We start from the raw sequence: 19,380 nt of genomic DNA, 5'->3' as shown, positions 1-19,380 counted from the left end.
TAATACGAAGTGACAGCCATAGCATGGTAGTTAGCAATTTTGAGAAGTGATAAGAATTCTTGTTTACTCCGTAAATGCGACAATGTGGGTTTATCTGTCTGTGCCTCACTTGTTACATGAGAAAATAACTCTCAGTTGTACTCTGCTATTTTTTTCTAATTGTAATAGGTTTCGTTCTAGAACTGAAGGCCTGATCCGGCTGTTTGTCTGTGCACAGTTCCCTTTGGGAGTTTTGTGTGTTGATCAATGCAGGATTGGGTTATGTAGGGAAAACTGTCTGCAGTATTAATGATGACTGATTTCATTAAATTAATTCCCCCACTCAATATGATATGCACACATATCCTACCACTCTCATACATGACTATTAAAGGCAGAACCACTTCTTGAAAGGGGAATAAACTCTTAAATGTGTTGTTTTGGTCTTTGCAGAGCTGCCTATATCACTTTATAACTAAATGTAAGGAAAGCTGCCAACAGTTGTAATATATTAAATTATAACTGAGAACTAATTCAAGGATCAAAGATGCTCTTTGGGAGAGATCACTTTACTGGTAGGAAAAATCATTACCTTTTTTCCCAGTCTCATACATTTGTATGGTGTGTCTTGGAAATATCATTCCCTACAGTTGCTGAATTTTGATGTTTAATTTAACACAAAGGTCTTTGAGCAGCACAACGGGAGGGGGCCTTTTGCTAGTAAAACCTCATAGAAGGAAATTTAAATGTACATGTTTTTTCTCATTTATCAAAGAAGTGCAACAATCTAAACTGACATTTTATATCAAATGAATTATGAACTGTGTACTTTGTACCTAAGGGAACAACAACTAAATTACACTTTTGTTAAAAAAAAGAGAAAAAGAGAGAGAAAGATAAAAATAGGTTTTTAATATAATATACAATCATTTTTGGTATTTTGTCTGAACCTGACATACACACTAGTTTTCTTTTGTAAAGTAGAGTGTATACGCTACTTCAAAGGCTATATTCTTTGACTGCTTTAGAAAGAATTGAGGACAAGTAGGTTAAGATAACAAACCAGAATTTCCGCTTAATAAATATTGTTGCTTTGATAGGTTTGTTCTTTGTCTCATGCACTGCTGGTAAGCAGGAAATGGTAATAATATTCTTAGCAGTTTGGAATAAAGATTGATTGAAGAAAGTAGTAGGGACCATTCTTAGCTTCTGTTTACTAAAATGTTGTTACTAAAAGGAGATTTACAGAGAGATAACTTTTAGAAGATGCTGTACTAACCCACATGGATAAAAACATTCAAATATACATAATTTCAGAAATTATGTATGGCATATTTTAGGCCCAATGTCTTTTGGGGTCAATATCTTTAAATGGGCAAAGCTTCCTATAATGAAGGAAGAGAAAGTAGCCAATGATGTGATATTGGGATGATTCCACAGAGTTTCCTGAGACCCAAGTATTCAACTGTATTAACATGGAAAATACTTGGATACTTCTGTGACAGGCACCTTAAACCCTAAGGGGTTTTATACATGTGCTCTGGGAGGGGGAGGTGGGCATGCTTTAATTAGAGGGCTGCTCTAATTAAAATGCCCAAAGCATCTCATGTATCAGTGTCTCTGCATTTCAAAATGGCAGTGGGGGTTGCTCAAAGAGCTTTTGATAAGGTGCTCCCATCACCATTTTGAAGTGTAGAGACACTGATACACAAGACATGGAAGGCTGCTAAAGTGCGATAATTGCCATGCTCCAGCAGACTCAATTAATTGAATCTGCTCTGATGCACTGGAATTTCAGCCTCTCTGTTTGTGTATAGACACCCTAAGAGTGAGAGAAAAAGAATGGCCAAAGCATCTGGAGCATTTCGTGTGTCAGCATCCCTGTACTTTAAAATGGTGTCAGGAGTACTTTATCTAAAGCTTGTTGAAGGAGACTTAGTTAAAGCACCCTTGCTGCCATTTTGAAGTACGGGGACACTGATAAATAAGACACAAAGGCTGGCTGGAGCACAGTAATTACCACACTCCTACACCCGATTAAGCAAATCTGCTCCAATGTGCTGTAATTACAGTGCTTCAGAGCAGCCTCCTGGCTCATGTACAGGCACCCTCCATTGTGAAGAACTAGAAAAAGGCACATTAGCCTATTTTAATGTGCAATAACAAAAGAGTGTGATAGTTTTGTGATGCTTTAATGTGCATTAAAATAGGCTCATGCACATTAAAGTGCACATATAGATTTGCCCACAACAGACTACAGAATTGAATTGAAGCCAATCCTTTCTTTACATTCTAATCTTTCTTTACTCTTATTACTTATGATTTTACTGCATTCCCATGAGGAGGTGTTGCAGGGGCACTTTGGTGCCCTGCTCCTATGAAGAGATACAGGTGCCGGTTGCCGGGGCAACCGCAGTTGGTCAGCTGACCGGAAGGGGGCAGGGCCTGATCTATATAAATGTAGTCTAGGCTAAGGTCAGGGAGGCAGTTCCCGTCTGGCAGCCGAAGAAGTAGGAGCTCTGTTTGAGCAGGCAGAGTAGAGAAGCCCTGGTAGGGATTTGAATGATTAGCCAGGGGGCTTAGGGTTTGCGTTTTAGCCAGGAGGCTTAGTTCTGAGTTGTAGCCGATTGGCTTATGTTATTGCTTTCAGTTTAAAACCGGAGGACCGAGTGAGGCTAATAGGGGTTGGAGGAGACCTCAGAGGGGCTCCACAGTGGTGGGGACCCCGGTGCCAGTGAGGGCACCGCATTTAGGGGTTCACTGCCCCAGCCCTGAGGAGGGGCACAATGCATTAGAAGGGGGCCAGGCATGGTTTTGGCGACCTGAGCCCCAAGTGTGAAGAAAAGCCCTAGTGGGGGTGGAGCCCCAGGGAGGGACGCACAGGCAAGAAGCCCAGAGAGGGCACAATGTTCAGGGGGCACTGACCCCAGCCCTGAGAAGGGGCGCAGAGGATTGGGGGCCAGGTAAGGACGAGGCTGCCTGAGTCCCACAGGAACTGTTGACTTGAGGAGGGGATTTGGGGGCCAGGCACAGCTATGGCAACCTGAACCCCAATTGTGAGAAGCCCCAGGGTGGGCGCAGGTGAGAAACCCCAGAGCGGGCACTTGCTTTAAATCCTGAGGAGGGGATTTGGGGGCCAGACATGGCTATGGCCACCTGAGCCCCAATTGTGAGAGGTGCCAGTGAGGGGCGCCAGCTGTGTGACAAGCCCGGGGGCGCCAGTCAGGGCGCGGAAAGTATACTGACCAGACAACATTGGGTACATCCACGAGGCTTGGGGCATGGTACAGGGGAGGTTGGAGCCACACATAGCTCATAAGGCTGGGGTGCACCAAGTCAGACAATACAGAACAGGGGCCAGGATAAACAAGAGTACCGTGTCCGAGGGGAAAAAATGCAGCCTCCCTTATGAAATAGATACCATCAAAGAGGTGGTGGGTGAGAACGAGGGTGCTTTATCACCAACTTGGCAGGGTAGGGGGTGTTAGGAGAGATCACGGCCGCTCCTAGGACCCTGTGCCATGACAGGAGGCTCCAGACAAAATCAGGGCTGTGCTGTTCTGTGTTAGATTAGGCTGGGTTTCATACATCATTTCCTCTAAAAACCTCCACCAAGATAATGCTGTGTGCCTGCTGGCCATCTCTCACCACCACCAGAGCTGTCCCAACTGACTAGTGATGTTGGAGCAATTTCAGCCAGGTCTTGATGAGACCCTGATGACCACTCTGTGGGAACATGGATCTCCAACTGCAAATGGGAAGCTGTGGCTGCATGTAACTGTAGTGGGGTCCTTTGTTGCCTTCTTGCAGTTGCTGACCTGGACATGAGACAGAGCTTCATCCAGCAGAATAAGCCATATAAGCCCTCCCCTTCATGCAGCTGAAGGCAGAAGGCATGACTCCTTCCTTTCCATTTCATGAGACAAAGCACTTCCTAACTTTTGAGGTCATGGGATATGGCTTAACTTTAGCATCATTAGCTCTTAAGTACAGTAGATTCTGTAACAGATCCTCCCCAGATGTGTCTGCTCATTAAAATAATTTCATTATTTGTGTATAGTATACAATGGCTACATCATTCTTTTTTTTTGTTAAAATGCAAAATGTTTGCTTTCACTGGTTTATAACTAATTTCCTATTATTAAATTATACTGAATTTATTATTTGAATGTTCTTTTTATTTATAAAGCACAGCATGCTACAGTATTCAATTAAAGCAAAACAATAAATAGTTTGCTTTCAGATAAAATTATATGGTGGATGCCTGTACATGTAAATATCAGAATAAAACAGAAAGAACTTCTTGCACCTTTGAATTATTAGTATACTTTAGAATGTCCAAAGAAAGCTCCCTTACAAGGAGAAATTCAACTGTTATGGGGGAGAACTTTAATATACAGTTTTCAGTTGAGTTACAATAAGTGCTAAATTTTTATGTGTTACAAGAAACCACCATAAACTCTATATTCGAACAACCTAGGAGGACAGCAGTACTGTACATGGCAAAGGCTTTATGAAATTGTCTTTCTAAAAGCCATGTTATGACCTCATTATTCTATGACCAACAATTACACTAGGTGGAAAAATGATCACTGAAGGGAAGTTTAAATGCAAAACTCAAGTTAGCAGTGAGACTTGAAGCCTTTTCTTTTCATAAAGCCATATTATTACAGCATTTTGTCAACAGAGATGTTAGCTATGTTAGTCTGAAGTTGGGCAGAAGTTAGGACATAGTGGCACCTTAGGCTAGGGGCAGAAGTCACACATAAAACGGTTTAAGTGATCGGAAACTGGTTTAAACCTGGAACAGAAGTTCAGGGCACATAAACCATTTTCAAGATGGCCAAAACTGATTTAAGATAAACCTTGTTGGATGTAGTATCAGAATTAACTGATTTAGGTCAAACCAGTTTGTGGAAATTCTGTTCCAGATTCCTTTCCAGTTCAAGTTAAGTGACAGTCCCCCCAGGATCCCAGGATGCTTTGCAGCCCTCACCTATGCTGTCTGCTTGAGTGGAGCAGGGTTGGCCCTGCCCCTCTGCTCCCTAGCCTGCTTTCTGCCTGTCAATCAGCTCATAGGAAAGGGAGGCAGGGGATGAGACCCCCAGACCTCCCTAGCCAGGGTCTACACAGTGCATGGAGGAGGGCAGGGGGAGAGAGAGCCCCTGTGGTGGGCTTTTCAACCATCAGCAGCCCTCCACCCTTCCCTGCACAGCTGATTGCCTTAGCTACTGCCACAGGAGGGAGGAGGAAGGAGTTCCCAAGACCCTGGGGGTGTGGGCACCAGGGAGCTCCCACCTTAGGAACCTTCCTCCACCCCAGCCCAGGGCCCCCTAGCCAGATGGGTACAGCCCTGGGGAGCTGAAAGGAATTCCTGACTCCTGAATTCCAGCTGCTGATGGCTTCAGTGGGTGCCACAGGAGGGAGGGAGAAAGAGTCCTCTGGCCTGTGTGCCTGCCCATGCAGACCAGCATGGGGGTACCAGGGAACCCCATCCTTGGAGGGCTCCCTCCCCACCCAGGCCAGGGTCCCCTAGCCCAGGCAAACCCCAGGGTGCTTATGGAACTTTTCTTCCTCCCAAAACCCACAGCTGCTTGCCTTATGAGTCTCAGAGATACCATAAGGCAGCCTTAGGGAGCAAAGGGAAATTTTCCTGCTCCTCTGCAGCTGGTTTTGCCTCAGCTGCTGTGAGTCTAAGGCAAAACCAGTTGTGGGGGAGTGGAATAATTTTCCTCAGCTCCTTGAGGCTGCCCTAGGATGGGGGACCCTGAGCGGGGGAGGAGAGGGAGGGAGCCCCATGCTGGGCTGCATGGGCAGGCACTTGGCTTGAAGGACTGCTGCTTTCTCCCTCCTGTGGCAGTAGCTGAAGCACTCAGCAACTGGGAAGGGGGAGGAGGTGAATTCCTTTCAGCTCCCCAGAGCTGTCTGGGCTGGGGAACACAGGCTGGGGAAAAGTCCCTGAAGGGGAGGGTCCCCCAAGGTGGGCCAGCACCTGGACAGGGGGTTCCTCAATTGCCTGTGGGGAGACAGTGGGGGGTTGGGGACATGTACTGGGGAGCCAATGGGGATGGTGACACTTGGCTGGGCTGGCAATGGCCAGCAGGCTGAGAAAAGTGTTCTAGCACTACCTCTCCCCCCCCACACCCTCTTACTAGCCAGGGTCAGTGCAGGCTTCCCTCTGACTTTCCCAGTTGAAAACTGAATGTCACTTCAGTTGGTTATCAGTTCACTCTTTGCAGCTTAGAGGAAGCTGCGTAGATTAAATCGATTCTGCCTTGGGCTTTTTGACTGTCTGAACTTAGCCTTAGATTCTAACTGGTTCAGAGAGGCATGAGGTAGGTAGAAATCACTTTCATCTGATGCTGTGAAAAAGTAGGTGTGATATGGTGACTGGGAGTCCTGCAGTCACTTGCAGCACACCCTTGCTTTTCAACGAGACAGTATGGCTACAGCACACTGCACAATGTGGCTGCCGAGCCCACACCTAGCTACCCTGACCTTGTTAGAACTGGAGTCCCACTTCTTCAAGCAAGGATCCTATCTCTTGTGACAGCAGTGTACTCCAACTAGTAGTTGTCATATCAATGTTAGGCTTTTATAGGTGCTACAAATTTAGATATTTCTAAATGAAATATTTGAATTGCATGTATGCAAAGTTTGTAATACTTTGTCACATTCCTGTCCTAAGATACATATCCAAGAGAATCCATTGTTTTGAATGTCCCCATTGAACCTATCATCAGAAATATGTATATATATTTTATTTCTAACATGGACTAGACTTGAACTGATAGATATGTGTGAAGGCCTTATTTCTGCTTTCAGGCTCTTGATTTTTATGTTACCCCAAGATAAAATATTTCATACTCAAAGCTCTCTTGGTATCTAAGAAAATCCATGCACGATAAATAAGACCCCCCATGCTTCTACTGGAAAAATTTAAATGATAAAGATTTCAGCTTCTTCTAGTCATTCATACAAAAAAGCTGGGAATATCCTGTATGTATAAGACTGACTAAAACCTGCCCCCTGTCTACCTGCCACCAGTGTCTCCCAGGGTAAATGAAAAGTTCAAGTGTTTCTGTGAGAGTTAGGGAAGTACTGGGCCCCCATGATGCCTCTTTGCATGGAGTGTTGCCTATGCAAAGTAATTGGAAGCATAGTAGATCATATGTATTTACCTGTGGGACCTATGATATGCATCTTCCTAGAGCACATGGTGGAGGTTTTTTAGTGTCTTTACGATATGATAGTTATTGGCCCTGTATCATTTTCAGTGGCATGATGAATAATTGGTTATAACAGGCAGTTATAAATTCCATTCATTGTCTCTGTGGCAAGTATTTATAACCATTAATCAGTCAGGTAATTGATTATCAGCTTTATTTTATAGCTTTCACTGTTTAATCAAATTTCAGTTTCAGTAATGTGGATAAACTTCTATATAACCTGGGTAAAGAAGTGGGTCTAGATCCTCTTCTAAAAATATGCCAAATCATCCAAATCTGTCTTACTGCTTTTATATAGCTCTGACTTCAGTGTGAGATAACTAATCCTTTAGGTAACAGCAGCCTATTACATACCTTTTTTCCCCCCGATCATGGTGTTAAAATGGTATGAGAATAGCTTAGTAACAGTGGTGGTTTTTTGTTGGTTTTTTTGTAACTGAAGGATTTTCATAAGGGAGGTGTCTTAAAAGTCTCCCTCAGACCTTGACCCTGAATGTAAGGCCATTAAATGAAACCCACCTTCCTGGTGCTTATTTGCTTTCCCCACTCAAAGAAATATACTGTGCAATTTGGGACACTGAAATAGCTGATGACATGGACTAGATATTAAAGTAATAGCAGGTTTCATATGAAATTGAGACAAACTTTATTATATTAATTTGTTGTGATTTTAAGTTGCCTGAGTACTAGAATACTGTAACAGTAGAACTTGCACTAAAGACTTCCACAAAACTGCAACAACCACAAAAGGCAGAGGATCACAACAAAAAGGAGAAATATCTCAGGGTTTGACTTCCCAACCTGTTCCAGAAAAGATGAGTTATGTCAGAAGTGAACAGGTCAGCAACCCCGGCCCTTTTCAAACAATATGGTCCTGATAGCAGAGATCAGCTTTGAGAGCTACAAAGTAGAATGGATATTAAAGAAAAAAGAAGTGTGGGTATATAACTGAAATGAAAAATCAAAGAATATTGTGTGTATATGATGTATGGAAGATGTGAAAGGCAGGGTCTGGGATTATTGTACAAATTATTCATTGAATACGTGAAAGGGCTGGACTAAAGGAGTTAAATGACAAACCATTGTGGCTACCTGTGAAGAATATCTGTGAAGATGACTGCTGAAAAAAGAGTTTCCAGTAGGTAAAAGTTTATAACTAGCATACCATTCTAATGATGGTTTATAGTCTGAATGGCAGACACATTTTTCCCAATGCTGGTAGGTATGGAGAATACAATACTCGTACTTTATGTGGAAAGAACCAACAAGTAGAGTATCAGGCATACCTGAGAAAATCCAGGGAAGCAAATGTCAAGGTACAGAACAAGGTGCAGCATATCACCATAGAATGTATCTGGAATAAGGTGGTTTCAGATTGGGCCCGTAAGATAGAAAATAGATGAAAAGTGGCTAAAGTACCACTGCGATAAAGTGCTTTGAACCCAGAAAAGAATGAGATTGGTCACAACTAGAAATGATATTTGTCCAAAGGCAGGCTAACAGAAACATCAGTGTTATCAACACAAAAGCTCTTTGCTCTTATGGCACAAGCTGTGAAAAGCCAATTCCTTTCCCGGCTGTTAAATGTCTGCTGTTTATCATTTCCATGCAGACATGTGTAAGAAAAATATTTAGTTAAGACTCAAATGTAGCATCTGTGCTATTTTTAAATATTTTGCATGTGCAGATGTGGCAAACTATTAGAATTACATTTGCATAGTTATAAACTCGTATATTGGCCTATCTCAGCAACAGTAGATGCAGCAGGGCCAGGGCTAGATTTTGATCTCTGTCTAATTGCTTTAAAGCCAGAGTGGCTTTCCTGTATCCACCTTAAATTTACGCCAGTTAAACAGAGATCTGAATCTAGTCCTTTAGCCCCCTTGTGCCAGGCCCTTGTCCTGCCACCTAAGGAAGATTGCAGCTGAGCCTACTTTCCTGCCATGACTTTGGTATTCCCAGTAGCTCTGGGGTGTTGCTCAGTGGTTCATAACTGGCTCAGGAACTCCCTCATTGGTGCATCTTTGGTGGGGCTTCTCCTCTCCTACATCCCGCCCCTTTCCATAGGGGTGTTACAGTAGATCCAGGCCATGGCTTGATGTAGTTGCAGGTGGCTTGATGGAGCACAGAAGCCACAGGAATCTCCCCACAGTCCTGCTACTCTCCAGGAAAAAATGCCAACACAAAAACAACTTAATGTAGCTTAGTCTGGTGGGCAGACACTGTTGTCCCTGTGCTGAGCTGCTCAGTCTTGAGCTTCAGGGATCTAAGGTCTGCTTCCCCAACCTTGCTTCCCCTGTGGGCTACCTGACCCTTTTTCCTCAGCTTCTTCCCAATCGGCTGGTTGGCCAAGTGTTCCAGGGCCTCAGTGTGTTCCCCTCTGTGCTCACTCAGGGCTGAATGTCACAGTGTGCCACACTGCAGTGTGTGGGCTTTGTGGGCCATCCCTACACGGCTCACCTTTGTTGGTGTCCACCTGGCCCACTGGACTGCACTGTCCCATCCCAGTTTAACCTTTGATGGTCTGGCCAATCGTTGAAGGTGAGCTTGCAGGTGAGCTTGCTGGAATGCCAGGCTGTCTGTAAGCAGGGTCAAGAGGAGTAGTATTGCCTCCAGGCCTTGACACTCTATGGGCTGGCAGGCCTCACTGGCTCAGTCGAGTTGGCTCATTCCTGGCCCATGGACCTGGCCTCGAGCTGGCTGCTGGAGCTGTGCCTGGGTCTGCCTCCTGGCTGGGGTGTGTTCACTCCCCTGTCCTGGCTGCTTCCCTGGGCTCACTGGCTGGCAGGGGAAGCATTGGATTACTTCCAGGGGTGGGGGGATTTCCAGCTCTGTCTCCAGCATCCAGATACTTCCCAACTTCCTCCCAGCCTCTAGGCCACTTTTAAAAATGCAGCCTCTAGGCCCCACACCAATATAGAGTGGGTCTTCCAGCCATGGAGCACCAGCTGTACCAATTGTGGTGCAGCCACCTGAGCTGCAGTGCTGAGGTAAGCTGGGCAGGGTCCTGTCACCTGAAGATCCCTTTTGCTGAAGAACTGCAGTAGAACGGAGGCCTGCTTCTTCCTCTGCTTTACTTCAGGCAAGTTCAGTTAATTGCGTGGTCCTATTTCACGGCAGGTGAAAGTAGAACATAAAAACCACATAAACAGAACCAAAAATTGCACTGATACTGTCACAGAACTGCCATTTAAGCACATGAAGGAGAAACAGGATTAGGCCTTTACAGTATACCTACTACCTATACAGTGTTTTTTCACCCTTAGATTTCCATGTGCTTTCTGAGCTGATAACATACGTTTTGTTGGATGAGGAAGCATATCATGTGGGAGTTATGATTCGTTACAAAAATTAGTGAGCAAGTCAGTGTCAAAGCTGGGAATATAACTCCTCTCCTGATGATCCTCCCATACCTTATTGCCTTGCAGGCAAAGTCTTGTTGCCAGTTTAAGTAGTTTGTCATACATAAGTCTATACCCATGGGTGCATCCAGACAAGCGTGCACATGTGCTTCCACAGGGACAACTAACAGCGGCATATAGTTGTGCCACTGCTACTTGTCCCTAGGGAAAGCCCATATATGCATGCTCTGGTGCATTGGAGTTTGCCCCAGGTGGGGTAGAAGAGGCTCGGGCCAACACCTAGGCTGGCCCCAGCAGCCTTACCTCGGGCCCTGGGGGCCTTCTGGGGGCCTTGTGGGGCTGCAGTGGAGGCAATCCGAGCACATGGAGCCAAGCTGGCAGCCAAAGTGTGGCTCTGGCTGGCCAGACTCTGGTTTCAGGTGGCACACCCTGTCCCCACATGTGCCACTCCATTTTTTTCTGCTGCAGGTTTTTTTGACACTGGGATCTTTGGCAAATTAGCAGTGCGGCAAATGCTTGCATGTGCAGCACATGTGATTTGCAGGACTGCAGATGGGTCTGCAGCACAGCAAGCTGCACATGCATGCTTATCTGGATGCACCCCACTTGTTTTCATGATATAAAAGTTAAGGTAGGAGTGTAATTAAAGATTTTTTTCAGCCCTTGTACTCTTTGTAGATGAAGCATGACTTTTTACCAGGCTAAGTTAGGATTTACTGGACAGGATGTTGATTCAGTAGGTTGCAAGTAGAGTGGTTGCCCCCTGAGGGTCATATTAAAGCTTGAAGGGAGCTTTTTGAGCAACATTGCATCTTAGAGACAATATATCAAACTGATAGATACATGGCCCTTCTGTTGAGAAATCTGCGGTGGAATTATTGCCGGTGGCTAGTTATTGCTTGGGTACTAAGGAGCCTCTTGGGAAAAAAGGTAGGATAAAAGGGGTTAAACTGAGGGAAATATTACATTAAAGGTCTCTGTTAAGAGGACTATCTGAATTGGCCACTAGATCTTCTGTATGCAATTTACAATGACCAGTTTGTTTGGGAAGCACTCGTAGTTTTAATGATCAAAGTGTGACCAAATTTATTGAGCACCTTTCTCATTATTACCCAACAGAGACTCAAAAGTGTTTTATTCCTGTGGAGTCTACTTATGTGTTCTTTCTGCATTTTTACAAGTGCACATTAATGACATTCTTTGCAAGTTACAGGAATATCCTTTGAACAAAGGAAGTGCTCTGTGTACTCTGACACAGTGATTTGAAAACCTTAATAAGCCAAATTCATCCCTTAATTAAAAGGGCTTTCCCATAGGATAAATTTGGCCCAATCTTTCTACTGTTTTTTTTTTATTGTACTTTTATAGTGGCAGATACCTGAACACCTAGCTGTGATTATCTAAGGTATTCAATTCTGCCTTGTGAATATGGTTATAAAATCAGCATCATAATTATTATATTTTTATAGAACTCATTTTGATGCTTTTTGTTTGTAGACCTCAAAGAGCAAAGAGGATTACCTCCATATTACAGATAGAGAAACGGAGACACAGAGGTTAAGTGATTGGCTAAGAGTCACAGGAAATAAACCTAGGTTTTTGACTGCTTCACTGCTGTGCACTGTCTTTGGAGCAGGCAGTGTTTTAGTTTCATAACACTTTCTTCCAATGCAGTGATGTTAAGACTATTTTATTGGCAAATTAAAGCTCAGGTAACTAGTTTCTGGTTATCTGAATATTCCCTCTTGCATTTTGAGCTAGGACTGATATGCTTCTGATCTTGAACTGTGTAATTTTTCAGCGTGCGTATAATGTCATTTCGTGCACTTTTTGCATACAGCTCAATTTTAAATGGGGCATCTTATAGGAGTGTTTTGTACCTTAACTATTGAACATTTGTGAAATCACTTTGAGATCCTCTGATTAAAAATTCTTTCTATACTAGTGGCAAGTATTTTAATTTGATTTACTACTGCCTTTTGGTTTGGTTTTGTATTTGCTTTTTGAAGCACCTTAAAATGGATGCCAAAATAATTCATGAATGTATATAAGTAGTATTTTTGCACATTCTGGTTTTAAAAGATATATTATAGAGCCAAGCTCTAAATTTAATTATACTGGCTCTACTTATAGTGGTCACTGGACATCAAGTCAGTGGAATTTCTCTTGCTTTGCACCAATGGACGGTAACAAAACAGCATGCAATTCACAAACTGTAGCAAAAAAGAATTCAGGGACCATTTGAATTCAGGGAGCATTTGAGTCACAATGTCCATTTCCTTTTCTTTGGGAGACATCTTATTTAACACCGAAGAGATAAAGATTATAAAATTTAATTACAAGCTACTATTCACTCAGCAGTCCAGGTCAGCAGGTCTGGGTAACAGCTGTAGGTCCTATAGTTAAACACACTGTCCTGACACTGTGTTGAACTATAGATTGGTTTACAGTAATACTTTAGGTGGCCAACTGGCTAAAAAGCTTTCAGGGAGGTCAGTAGCAGCAAAAGAAAACAGCAAAAACAAAAATTTTCTATTTGACTGTCATTCATAGTATCTAACAAAGCAGGCTGTAGCCTACAAAAATATGTGCCTTTCTGAATGAGTTAGCTACCCTGCCCTGCCTTCTATTTTAATGACTGTAGCAAGAAACAAATAGTAACTACTGAATTAGCAAAGACAAAATAATTTACAAGAGTAAATGGCAAAAATACTCCAAAAAGAGGGAAAGAAACCCCCCCCCCAAAACAAGCAGTACTATATTTCTGTTTAACATTCTAAGAAATATGCTATGATGATATACATTATGCGTATGAATGTAAAATGTGTTTTGTAGACAAGAGATTTCTCCAGCAGGTTAGTGCTGCAGATAAAGGAGTTTAGTCCTATTGATTCAAATAGGACTAAAGAGGCATTGGGTGCTATAGCACCTTCATACACAGGGGTCTTTGTCCTTTAAAAACATATGAAACTAAGTAAGTATTACTCAGCATAGCTCCTTTCATTTCTTTTGTGTTATAATAATTTACCTTATTAAGTATCTACCTTATATTCTGAAAGGCGATTACAATCCTGGACGTGATAAGTAAAAGAAAAGAGGTGGCAAAAGGAAGAAATATCCATGTCCCCAAATTTCAATTAATCTACAAGGATTGATATGTAGTAAGTGTTTCATTGCATTTTTGTGTTGAGTTTTAATGATAAAAATGTTGCAGAAAGAAGGGACTTTGCTTCCTTTCCCTATGAGTAGTTCTTCTGACTCCCAGGTGCACAAAGGTGCCAGAATCAGGTGCAGAAAGAGAGGTAGATAATATATGAACAGGTGGTAAGGAGTATGTTCTGTCTGAATTCCTTTTAGTTTTGGAGAAGCTTTTAGCCAGTGATAGTAATTGTATTGGAAGGAAGAACATAAAGAAGTACAGTAGTTCAGTAATGAAAATGTTAAATTAAATGGACCATGTTAACATTGCTGTTGATCCTGAGGAACAGTTTTTCCAGTATATGGAGCATTTCGATTCCATCCAGCATATGTTCTCCACAGTTTTCTCTGCTCTAATTCATCCATGTTTTTCGACAGCTCCAGATGGCGTGCTGCCTCCAAGGCTTTCATCTGCCACTCCGACCAGTCTTCAGGTTGTCTGGTCTACACCAGTTCGCAGTAATGCTCCAGGCTTGCCCAGTTACCGACTCCAGATGAGGCCTAAGCGTTCTACGGATGAAATCCTTGAGTACGCAAATAATAAACATTTACTGTTAAGTGTCAATGATGAGTAGTAAAATTATCTTAGAGATGACTCACCTCTATAGTGGATCTTGTCTGTTTGTAAAACATTTAATGCTTCAGTCTTATTCCCTCCTGTCCACCTTTTGAATTTTGTATCTTTATAACTTATACTTCTTTTCTTTACAGGTTGCTTTCTAGTCCTACTGCTTCGCTAAGCTACATAGTCAGAGATCTTCAGCCATACACTGTGTATGAAATGAGGTTGAATGTATCCAATGGTTATGGCAATACATATAGTGACTGGGTCCCTATGATTACAGCAGAGGACAGTAAGTGGCCTAAAAATGTACAGTTCAATCCTACTTAGTTAAACATCCATTAAGAGAGAACATTAATGGGTATTTGTCTGATGGCTCACCTGCTACCAAACATGATTTCTTTTTTTTTTGTTATCAAGTTTTACTAGCTTTATAGTAATATAACACTTTCCCCTGAGAAGTGAGCTACAGTAATTATAGAATAATAGAAAATTATGGTTGGAAGGGACCTCAAAAGGTCATCTAGTCCAACCTCCTGCTCAAAGCAGGCCCATTCCCAACTAGATCATCCCAGCCAAGGCTTTGTCTAGCTGGGTCTTAAAAACTTCCAAGGATAGAGATTCCACCACCCCTCTGGGTAACTGTTTCCAGTGTTTTACTAGCCTTTTAGTGAGAAAAGTCTTTCTAATACCTAACTTAAACTTCCCTTGCTGTAACTTGAGACCATTGCTTTTTCTTCTGTCATCTGCAGCCATTGAGAACAGTCTATCTCCATTCTCTTTCAACCTCACCTTTAGTTCAGTTAGTAGAGTCTCCTTGTAGTGTAAACATATAATAAAAACATACAACAGCTTTCTTGTAGTGTAAATGAGAATGTTACTTGTTTTGTTATCACTTGGCTGATGCCATCTGTGTAGGATTTCTGGCACTGACTTTACAGTATTTCTGCCTGATGCTAGGTAGAGATACCTGAGTTAGCACTGGTACTAGAAACAGTATGACCATTTAAACTCAGAGTCTATCCAAACTAATTCGCAGTAGATAATTTCGTTTGCACAGAGCTCTCCACTAACAGGACTATACAGTTTCTGCTACCTGAACTGACTCAGATAGCTCTGCCCTGCATAGGGCTGTGCCATATCCCTAGTAAAACCAATGCTCTGTTTGAAAAAGGCTTTTACCATTTCCAATCTCTTGCCACGTCTACCACTTCTCCCATTAATTGTTCTATGTTTTGAAAACCCACCCACTTACATTTTGGCTAAGTACAGAAATTCAAAAAGACTGAGGCAGATTAGACCCAGTCTACATGGGTTTCTCTCAGCTGCATAGATTGGACTGGGAGGTATATGTTCGCCCTTCAGTGGGGGGAGGCAGGCAGATGCTTGTACTGGGTGAGGTCAGAAGTTCCAGGAACTAATTGTGTCTGAGGACTGCCTGTACAAAAATAAAATCCCAACATCTTGGCCCTGACTTTCAATGTAATCATCCCTGATTTTACAATTGTAAGCGATCAAAAATGGGGACCTAGTATTTAAAGTGAGTCATAAGTAATTAGTGTACCATTAGCTATCACCAGCTGAGGGTCCATTGTTATTTCCATTCCTTTCCCTATATCAAATTCAGAAAAAATCATGTTTTAATCAATATATAGTTTGGAGACTTTTTTATTTGAACTTGAGCATATTATTCACTGTAGATAATTACTTGTTACCGCTTGCCAGCCAGCCTCCCAAACCAGCTGGCAAGCGACGGTAGGGCAAAGCCCATGCTTCCAGTGCTGATGCGGGCATGGCAGTGCTGGGAGCAGGCACTATGCCCAGCAGCCATTTATCCCTTCTGCTCAGAGCGAGCTGTGCCCGCATCGCACCCCTTCCTCCCCAACCCTGCGATGGCTTGCAAGCAGCAGCAGGGCATAGCCCCCCTTCTCAGTGCTGCCATGTCCACATCGATGTTGGGAGTGGGGACTTTGCACTTCTGTTGCTTGCCAGCCAGCATAGGGGTGTGGGTGGTACTGCTGTTTGCCAGCCGGCATGGAAGGAGGGGTGTGTGGCAGAGCTAGGAGCGAGGACTATGCCTTGCTGTCGCTTGCCTCTTCTGCCCAGAGCAAGCCATGCCTGCATCTTGCTCCCCGCCACAGCTGGGCAAGTGGCAGCAGGGCAGAGCCCCCTGCTCCAAGCACTGCTGTGCCCACATCCTGCACCCCTCCCAAACCCTCTCCCCGAGTAACGCACGCCCCTGCCCTGGCTGGGCAGCTTGTCCTAGCCCCAACCCCAATCCCTCCCTCATCCACACTCCTTCCATCCCCCAACCCCAACAGACTTACCAGCTAGAGGCAACTGTGTCATCTGCCTGCTTAGTCCATGGTCAAATCACTGAATCTTTTCTGAATCTTTTTTTGAATCGATTTGGATGCTTCAAATCAATTCAGATCTTTTAACTGGTTTCCCAATTTGATCTGGATTCAGAGATTCAGTCCCCAAATCAGGCCAAATCTCCTCTAAATCGAATCAGCTACTGAAATGTCACACAGCCCTGTTTAGTATGGCCTAAGTATGATGTGTTACTTCAGCCTTACCTAAAATGTTTGGGTTAAATGGAATTGTTCAGATCAATCACATGGTTTTATTTTTTCTGTAAATGAGATCAGATGAGTACATGAGCACATCTGGCAGCCACATGCATAAACAGTTTAGTATCTGAACATACCTGCATATGTAACTTGTACATTCATTAGCATGCACACAATGCATGGTCCACTTAAGTCAAACTCAAGTGCATAGGATTTAAATAATTCCTGTAAACCCTGATTGAAATACGTGCAGGTATTGATCATAAGAGTATTGTAATACGGCCAAAATAAATGATTTTAAACACTAGCAAAAATTGGTAAAATGATTCGCCACTACTAGCCTTGGACTAAGGTTTGAGATTCATGTTCCTCTTTTACTAGTTGTGTTACTTTTCATCTTTCATTTCAAAAAGTACTATTTTTGTAGTGCAGTTATAAACTCCATTTCCTCAGGGAGCATGGTCTTCATTTCCATGGGGGTTTTTTCCATTTGTTTTGATACTGGTAAGAAACACATACTATTCAACAACTTCTGTCTTGTAACGTATTAATGTAGTGTTCACTTCTGAAATGGTGAAAGAGGGCTCTGTATTTCTGGTGTCATTGCAGAGGGCTGCCATCTCTGAAAGGATGTTCAATTCAGTTGACAAAGACTGAATGACTGTCATTGGGCATAAGTAGCATTTCTGTCAAGGCTTCAACATGTTGCTCATAAAACCACATACACTGACAGCTCGTTGCCAGAACCACAGTTAGTTCCTGGTCCTTCTAGCCAGCATCTTTTGTCTCTTTAAAGTACAGTTTTGATACCAGAAACTTCCAATACCTCTTACCCAGATTAAATATAAATGTGTCCCCATGCCCATATTTAAATTTTACACTACTAATACATGTTTCTCTTTTTTTAACCAAAGCATAGAATATCCATATAAATATCCTACATACATATTAAATAATGCATGTATGCATGCATATATGTGTGTATGTTGTTGGCCTGATACTCAAGTAAGGGAAGTAAGCATAACACATTTGAAGTTAATAGTTACTTTACATCAGGTACAGATTACTAATTTATAACAGATTTCTGCACTGAGGTAGTGGAGAATAGGAAAAAAGATGGTAGGAAAGTCAGCAAATACCACCATAAAAATCCGTTGTGTCTGAAAATAAAATGCTTTAATACCAAGATAAGGAGCTTTTAATGCAAGAAAGATGCTGAAGAGAATTTTAATAGTTATTTAAAATATTTTTGCATTTACATCAGTATGGTAGCAGTAACCAATTCCATGCATTTTTAAAGGTCTAACCTGCTAGTGCCAAATAACAATAATGTACGTTTCCTATGAATATTTAAAGACCTGTTAAATGTGTGTTAATAAAAGATGTTTTGTTCCTGAGATTTTGGTCAGTATAGTGTCAGACTATTTGCTGCCAGACAAATACAAACAATTCATGAAGTTTTGTGGCTGAATTCTGCTTCCAGTTAGCTAGATGTAAATCTGGAGTGACTCTCTAACAAACTGCAGAAGTACCCAGAGTGTATAATGAGGAACTGAGACCAGAATTTCATGCCCTGCATTTAAGAGAGAGGTAGTTAGTCATGTTAGTCTCTGGATTAGTCTATTAGATGTGACTCTACCCCCACCTATCCCCACATTTGAGAAGAAAATGGAACTTTTCACCAAGTACAAAAAATCACCTTAATTTCCCCCTGTACTTGGTGAACTTTGGAGTTATAAATAAGTTGGTTACAACTATTTGTGCCTGAAGATGGTTCTGTGCCAGCCCAACATACTTTTATTATAGCTTCAAGTCTGCTTTAAAGATTTGAACAGCCCCCAAAAGGTGAAATTTGTCAGAGGGATAGTCCTAAGGTTAGGAAGTTGCTTTTTGCTGTGCCTAAGGAAATCGATCCAGATTTGGCTAAGTTATAAGCTATTGACATGTGTTATTTTCACATGTACTTTAGAAACATTCTGCCTGCTTTTAATTCACTGAATGCTCAAGATGCACAATGAGGGTTTTCAGGGTCTGCACTTGTCCCACATATTTCAACACATTTCAGTCAGAAACAACCTAGTTCTTCCACAAAAATCCCAATCAGCCAGTCATCCAGTCCATGGGTCTTTGCTATGATGACAGCCATTTTCATAATTAGTTTCAGACAAAAGAGCATCCACATGACTCGGTGATGAAGGGGGGAGTCTTCCCATAAACTCATTATACCTTTCATTTGATGATCTGTCCAGTTTCTGGAATCTCTTGAGTTCTGTAAACAGCTGAATCTGCAGAAAAAGCCCCTGACTCCTGCACAATTGTTCTCATATCAAGAAGAATTTGTCCAAATCTGTCTGGGCCTTGGTGCTAGGACCTGAAGAAACCATCAGGAAAATTCAGTCCTCCTTCACCCTCCAAATTTCAGCAACATTCAGTGGCTCAAGTTTGTATGCTTGATAGGAATTTCTATTTTAACGCCC

At 42.5% G+C, this 19,380-nt stretch overlaps 1 protein-coding gene across 1 annotated transcript in view; it reads left to right on the top strand.

The window, feature by feature from the left end:
* Positions 1–19,380, top strand: part of USH2A (usherin) — a 652,515-nt gene that overhangs the window by 408,854 nt on the left and 224,281 nt on the right. The window contains exons 38-39 of the mRNA XM_019549473.1: positions 14,147–14,297; positions 14,480–14,622. Coding sequence (XP_019405018.1) covers positions 14,147–14,297; positions 14,480–14,622 — 294 coding nt within the window. The remainder of the gene's footprint in view (positions 1–14,146; positions 14,298–14,479; positions 14,623–19,380) is intronic.

The sequence above is a fragment of the Crocodylus porosus genome, unplaced genomic scaffold (assembly GCF_001723895.1).
Source record: "Crocodylus porosus isolate Cpor-Errol unplaced genomic scaffold, CroPor_comp1, whole genome shotgun sequence".
NCBI lineage: Eukaryota > Metazoa > Chordata > Crocodylia > Crocodylidae > Crocodylus > Crocodylus porosus.
The sequence above is the reverse complement of the archived record's forward strand: the minus strand, read 5'-3'. Positions and strand labels throughout refer to the sequence as shown.